The following is a 7,471-nucleotide window of genomic DNA, read 5'->3' on the forward strand; positions in this document are numbered from 1 at the left end:
CCCTTCCCTGCGAGGCGCGGCCGCAGCCCGGCCCTGCCCGCCCCGGGTCTGGCGCAGCGGGGGACGGGGCTGGTTTGGCCGGGATGGCTGGAGCGGGGCTGGGGGAGCGGGATTACTGCCTGGGACTCCATGGATTTGGGGTTTAGGTGTTCAAAACCATACACAAAAATAAAACCGTACACAAAAATGCCGGCAGACCCAGCAGGATTCAAGTTACCGCTTATCAGACTGGCTTTTCCCGTGCGAAATGGGTATGATTTAGAAATCAGTTGTAGATTGCTTCTCCCCTTAGTTCGCGGTTGTTGCAGTGTCTGTATTAATGTGTTATCAGATGTTTGTGGGGATTGTCGTTTTCCTTCTTAAAATCTTTCCCAGAATAATGGGAAAGATTAATAAGATCTTATTATCAGGTACTGTTTTTTCATTTTGCAGCCAGGATTAATTGCCCTTGATTCATTTTTCCTTACTGCTCTTAGTTACAATCGTAAACCCCCCCCAAAATATTTCTTGTAATCTCCTTTTAGTTTCAGTATGTAGTATCAAATTGTTTCCCGAGAATATCATTAGCTGTATGCAGAAATTAAATGTTTTCAACTCTGAGTCTCTTGTCCTAAACCCATCACATTAGTTCTTACTTTGGGTTTCTCTGGACTTGCTTTGATTTCTTTTTTTTCCCCAAACCCTCCAGAGGAACAAACTAATTGAAGAGCATTTCTCCTGTCCTTATAGTTGACCTGTCTTTTTACCCAGTGGAGTGTGTTGTTTTGTTTTGGGGTTTTTTTTAACATTATATTCATAGAAGGCATATTCCATTTGGACTTACCAGATTATTCTTATTTTACAGCTGAAAGAATATCAGCAGAAGAATAGCCCTGGAGCAAGTGCAGGAACTAAGAAAAAGCGCAAAACTAAAGAAGGCAGTAGACCTGAGACTCCCACCAACGATGACCGGCAGCCTCCAGAGAACGTGAGTGTCTCATTCTTTCTCCATTTGCCACCTCCTTATTCTTTGGTTTTCTGAATGACACGCCTAGAGCTGGGAGAGGGTTATGCCAGTGCAATATATGAAAGGTGTAGATGCCTGCATATGAAGTGTGCTACAGTAATTAGCAGCTACCTCTGCTGGAAGGTGTGTGCTGGAGTCAGGGTGTGCGCCAAAGCGGCGTCTGATCATACAGTGCTGTCACACAGCTCGGGGTGTGTCTAGAGCTGCTGTTTTGAAGTGTGTGCTCCTAACGAGCTGCAGGATGCTGGTTTCTTTGGCTGCCTTTGATTGACATTTTCTCTCTGTCCTTTTCTGAGCTGTTTCTCTTTCCCCTTTTCTTTCGCCTCCTGTAGATTCAGAACATTCTGAAGGTGCTGGTGTCAGACCTTAACCGCTCCAATGGGGTAGCCATACCCTCATTGGACAAGAGGAAGGTGAGGCAGTGCTCGTGTCCCTCGCAGTGACTCGCTCTCCCTGCTGCATGCTTCGGGTTCTCTTTACACTGACCTCGATTTTTCAGATGGAGCCTTGTCCTGACATATCCCCTGTCAGTTGCTTGAGTTTTGTTGCTGTTTTTTGTGTTAACATGAAGCTGTTTGTTAACATGCATTTCCATTGCTCATAAGTGCTTTGTTTCCTTCTGGTTTGTGTAAAACTTTACACGTGAAAAAGTGAACCTTGTCAAAAACTCTTCTTTTGAGTTTTGAGGGAAAACAGGAATTTGGGGTGAGGCAATAAACTAACTTAACTGCTGAGGAGAACTGCACTAGGAAGATGTTTTCTTACTCTGTATTTCTCATGTTCTGCGAGTCAATTGCTTTATTTCCCAGAGACTCATTTCTGAAGGGCATGTTTCTGCCCGTCTCCAGGCAAGCAGCTGCCCTGAGGAAGCTGTCTCGTTATTCCAGCCAACCCATTTTATGACAGGCGATGAAACTCGCACAGGTGATGTACAGTTTGGCAAGTACCACAGCTCTGAGTGTGTTTAGGCAGGAAGTCAGATACTTCAAGTCAAGTGTTTACAGGCTTTAGCGTGTTCAGGTGCCAAGCTTCTGAAGAGGAAAGGGCAGGAAGTACACCAATAAGCAACAGAAGTGTGTTCAGGAGCAAACATAAACAAACAGCCTTTTTAAAAATGATATTTTCAGATAGTCAGTTTACTTAAATAAGGCTCAAGTTGTGATTCAAACTTGGAAGTCAAATTTTGTAGTCCAGATTTTTCTGCCAATTTTCTTGTACCAAAGCTCTGCTTTTCGTTTTCACTTGGTCATTTTGGTAGCTTATTTCCCTAACATTGTTTCAATTTAGTCATCATAAAGTAACTCATTATTATGTTTACTGCATATCCACGTGTCTCCAGCAGTAAATATAACCTTAGTCATCACCAGGGGTACCAGATAGATGCAGTGAAACCTGTGGGATGTAATGGAGCTCCCCTGAATTCCCTGTATCCCTCTTCTCCTTTTTTTGTGTGATAATACAGCAGCTGTTCTGTCCAACACAGAGTGAGCAGCAGAAAGTTCATCCGACTGGACCTTGTATTTGTAGGCTGCGTATCAATAGAACTTGAGTGACATGAAGACATACTGTCAGCTTTGTGGGTGCTGGATGAGCCTGTCTAGCATCAGAAAGCGTGGGTTGATTGAAGTTTATAAGCTCAGTGTAAGTGAGATCTCAGAGGAAGAGACTTGATTTGCATTGGAGGGTGAGATGAAGATGAGTGGTCCAGCGCTGTTGCTGAGGTGCCATTTGGTCTCGCACTGAGGACCTGCCTGTGTCTACAGTTCTACTCCCATTCTGAAAATGCAGAATTTATTTATTTCTGTTCATTCTTGTTTTCCCAATTTTTTTTTCTCTGCTTCCTTAGCATGGAGAGATACATTTTGATCCAACTGGCTGTTACGGAATTTGTGGGTTATTGTGTCCCGGGTTTAAGGAATAATTTGAAAACTAATCTGTAATTGTAATGTTTAATGAAAGAAAGATTTCTCTTTCCAGTTGCCATCTTGTAAAAATCCTGAGTCAGGAAAATGCTGTTCAGAAACTAAGTTGACGCTAATAGGGCAGAACAGTGATCGTTAGCTTCTGAGCTAGTGCTGCTGTTTGTGTCTTAATGTGAGGCAGACCCCTCCCATCTCACCCACTTCAGCTCTCTTGGCTGTGAAACACAGAAAACCCAGCAAAATAGGAGCCTTTGTGTGAAAGCAAATGGATCCTACTATATGCTGAGCTGAGCAAAATTGCTTTTCATTCTACGTTATTAGAACCTCACAATGCATAATTTCCAGATAAGTGTCTTGCTCCCAACTCTTTCATTTTCCAACAAATTCAGCTGTTTAAATAGTTTTGGGTTTGGTTTTTTTTTTAATTTATTCCAAAACTGCTCATTGTGGAGGAAGAAGGAAGGAGTTCTTGTGGTTAAGGCACGTTACTGGTTTTTGCATTTTGAAACATAAAGCAAAAAGAATATTGTGATCAGAAACGATTCAGGAAACGTTTCTGAGCTGTACTGGGGAAGGCATTCCTCTGTCCATCTGATGTTCTATATTGATGAGTGTCTGAACCAATAAAGGTGAAGTAACCCGTAGCTGCAAGAAATAAGGGAATTCCTGAGCTTCCTATAAGCACCTAACATATATTGCTTCTTGAGAGTACAAGTACCTGTCCTGCTAAAAAGAAATGGAGAAAATTCTGTGTGTTTCCCTCTGCAGTCTTCCAGCTCGTTGCTTTTGTTAAATCTCTCTTCACTGTTCCTCTGCTCTCCTTGCCTCTTGATTCATGAAGTGCTGAGCAGGTGAACAGGGAATGCCAAGAGAGAGATTTCTTGTTTCCTTTGAAGTGCCAAGAAGGAAGTGACTGAAGTAAGAGGGAACTCTTTGAGGTGGAATTGCAGAGAGCTGCAATATTCTGCTGGGGTTGAATGTTGAAAGATGATCTCATTTGCTTTATATTGTTGTTAAATGAAGAGTTACCAGAGCTGGATGCTGAAATAAAACAAATTGCCATAAAACACTGGAGCACTGCTCTGGGCCATTATGGCTCTCTGATTTCACTGTGGCTTGGTAAGAGGTGTCATCAGATGTTATTCATCCTCCCACGAAGGCTGGATGAGAACTTGCATTGCTGTCCAGAAATAGTTTTCTAGCCTTTCTCTTTTCTATTTAGATTCTTCTAGTCACGGGATTCATAGCTCCAGCAGGGCCACAGGCACCTGCTCCCAGCCACGCTGAGTTTGGCCTCTTCATAAATGTCCTGTTTCTAAACTCGTGGTTCATGGCACGCCACAAATTTCACCCAGTTTTAGATGGAGCATTTGAGTTTGACTAACCCAGTTTTCCAGTAGTCACTAACCTGTTCCTTTTCCATCATAATTTGCTTACAGTGATCCGTGTTTTCCCCAGACACATCTTCAAGGTAGTGCTTTTCAAAGCAGAGTGGCTACCATCTGGCATTGCCCGGTGAATCCACTGCAGTAAATCCAGTGTGTGAACTTCGAGCTGGGTGACATTATTGCCCCGTGTTAAAGAAATGAGTTTGATTATGGGACACCAGTTCTTCAGCCTGGCTCTGAGAGGGCACAGGTCTGGGATGGTGTTTGTTCCTGAGTTGATGCAGTCACCACTGTGCTCTGGGGAGAACACAGATTCCCTTCCACGTGTTTCTAAATGATTGATTGTTCACACCTGAGATCACGAGGTGATGTGTTCCCGTGTGTTTTCGTTCATTTTGCATGAAGGCTGTAATTCCTGTGATGTGTTTTGTGACAGGCGTACTTTGACAGCGATGTTGCCACTCGTAACGCTGAACAGCTTGCTACCGATGTCCCTGTGCTATCTAACAGCAACAGTCTGCCTAGTTGTGGTTCTGTTCTGCCTGCTCCCGGGAGCACGCAGCTGACACAGGTTTGTGAATCATAATGAATATCACCATTGAACCACTGAATACTGGTTATTGATACCACCTTTTTTTCTGAGGATGATCTTCATAAATATGACATGACTAGTTCAGATTTTCTCCTGTTAAAAATACTACATTCTCCATCTAGTCATCATCTGTCTGTGAGAGCAGAGAGAGTACTGGTGTGCACATGCCCCTGCATCTCCCAAAGCTGCTATTTTCCTTCCCCTTCCCTCCGATTTCATTAGCAGAAAGTGCCCTTAATAAGACAGAAGGTCTCTAGTCGGATCAATCTGCATTTCCTTTCACTACTTAAAGATTCAGTTGAAGTTTTTCCCAGCAAAGCATGTTGATTATACTGATAAATAGTAACAGCAGACATAAAGCCTGTAACACTTAAGTTTCTCTATTCCAAGAAACCTGGGCTCACACCACTCAGAAATTATGAGTAAGCCAGGACTGAGTTGGTGGTTTTAAGTTCATCTTTCTTTGGGAAGTGGTAATTACAAGTGCTGTGGAACCTGAGCCCAGATGTAATCAAGTCTGAGTGACACGTTCACAAATGTGACTGCCCATCTTCTTTTCCAGGCTTGTAAATTTTTGTGTTTCAATCCACAGATTCATGAAGCTGAGGATCATAAAAATGCTTTGGATGAGAACAGGTGAGTGTCTGTGTTTGTTTATGAAACAGCTTTGCAACATGATCCCAAAGTGTCCAAACAAATTAAGATTTTATTTCCCAGTGCTGTTCTGATTGGGGTAGTTCTCCAGGAGAAATTTTCATCGCAAGTTCTTTCTTCGTTCCCAGGTCTTTCTCATCAACAGAAGGTCTCCGCCAGTTGTCTGAACAGCTCAATGGCCTGGTTTCTCAGGTACCTTCTCATTTTGATCTGTTTGTCCTGTTAATTCTCTTGATCTTTGATGTGGAGCTTTAAGCAGTCAGCTCAAGAACACACTCTTCAATCTCAGAGGTGTCTGTAGTCATCCTACTAAACAATAAGGTATTTAAGTGTTGAGAAGCAAAACCTCCTGGTTTAGGAATGTCAAATTTCAGCTGTAGGAAGAAAGCAGAGTGGGATGAATGAACAGCATGTATTCATGGAAAGATGGATTCTTGATTTAGTGGAAAGGAATCTGATGTCAATCTGCATAATTCACATCAGCTTGTCACAGGGAAAGTCTGCATCTATCCTTAGCCAGAAAAGTATGTTTTCTGTGCCTGTCTGTGGTACTTTGAAGTGAAAGGTGCTATAAGAAGTGTTATTGTGATAGTCAGTTCTTCCTTAATAGTGATTTGTTGTTTTGGGGAATAAAAATGACTTACTTGACTGCTTTACTTCTAGTCTACGTCGTATGTCAATGGGGAAAGTGCTGTTTCTTCCACAGATATTAAGGAAATGGAAGTAAGTTGTTCTCAGTCTATTTTTTTTTATTATTATTACTCTTTCTTACTTGCTACTGTTGATCACTTATTGGGAGTCTGTGCTTACAGCAGTGTTAATGAGACCTCACTGAATGCACAGTTCGCATACATCGCTCTCTGGTGTCCTGTGCTGTAATCAGGTAGTTGTGGTCCACAGCAGGAGGCAGGTATTGGAGGTGTTTCTAGTTTGGGGACTGGAGATAATCTGGCTTCCATGCAACTGCAGTTCTTATTCTGATTCACTTTTATGTCAAAATGAAGCCTTGGTAAAAATGGATTAAATATGGTGACATCCCAGCTGCTTTTGTTGAAACCATAGATTTTGTTTAGTTTGGAGAATCTGATTATATCAAACTGTGATAATGATTTGTTTTTCTGTCCTTTTTAATTATTACTTTTTTCCTCCCCTTCTCCTCTTCTGCTCCTTCCTTTTTCTCCTGTCTGCATGTACCCATCAGACACGTTACCAGGAGCTGGCAGTAGCCCTGGATTCCAGCAATCTAACTAACAAACAGCTCGTTACAAAGATAGAGGAATTGGTAAGAAACAATCCAACCAACCAGTTTGACGTTGTTTTTGCTGCTCCTCCATGGTCTCTGGGTGTCTGCAAGGTTGTGGGTTCTCTCACAGTGCCACAAGGAAGGCTGCTTACACAGCACTTTGTAAGGAACAAAATGGGCTGTATGGAAAACCTGTTAAGAGGACCAAAGTCTAAAGCCACTTGTGAATGTGTTGGCTCATCTGAGGAACATGAAACAGAGTTTTGTTGTTTCCATTGAAGTGTGCTCTGCTGATCTCATGATGCTTTCCCCTGGATGATAAGCATCCTGAGAAAACAGCTCCTCCTGGTCCTGGTCCGAATCCGAGAGTTTTGTTGTTTCCATTGAAGTGTTGCTCTGCTGATCTCATCATGCTTTCCCCTGGATGATAAGCATCCTGATAAAACAGCTCCTCCTGGTCCTGGTCCGAATCCATGAAATACAGAATTCTGGTGCTGGCAGCAATGTGAAAACCTGTTTCTGCAGGTGGTGATTCCGTTCTAAATATATCAGCAGAGTGGGAGCAATAGGTCTAAGAGGGAGCCTGGGGCTGGTTTCTGATCATATCCTCAGCTTCTCTTGGCACGATGAATGAACTGCTTTGTCCTGTGGCCTGCATGGATTCCT

The 7,471-nt window shown here is 42.7% G+C and overlaps 1 protein-coding gene across 1 annotated transcript in view; it reads left to right on the plus strand.

The window, feature by feature from the left end:
• Positions 1 to 844: 844 nt before the first annotated feature.
• The window catches only part of GOLGA2 (golgin A2), a gene marked incomplete at its 5' end in the record, with an annotated part of 18,225 nt that continues 11,598 nt past the window's right edge, over positions 845 to 7,471 (plus strand). The window contains 7 exons of the mRNA XM_010166460.2: positions 845 to 967; positions 1,339 to 1,419; positions 4,753 to 4,887; positions 5,501 to 5,544; positions 5,691 to 5,754; positions 6,226 to 6,285; positions 6,764 to 6,844. Of these exons, the coding sequence (XP_010164762.1) occupies positions 845 to 967; positions 1,339 to 1,419; positions 4,753 to 4,887; positions 5,501 to 5,544; positions 5,691 to 5,754; positions 6,226 to 6,285; positions 6,764 to 6,844 (588 nt within the window). The remainder of the gene's footprint in view (positions 968 to 1,338; positions 1,420 to 4,752; positions 4,888 to 5,500; positions 5,545 to 5,690; positions 5,755 to 6,225; positions 6,286 to 6,763; positions 6,845 to 7,471) is intronic.

This window comes from Antrostomus carolinensis, unplaced genomic scaffold, assembly GCF_000700745.2.
Source record: "Antrostomus carolinensis isolate BGI_N321 unplaced genomic scaffold, ASM70074v2 scaffold28574, whole genome shotgun sequence".
NCBI lineage: Eukaryota > Metazoa > Chordata > Aves > Caprimulgiformes > Caprimulgidae > Antrostomus > Antrostomus carolinensis.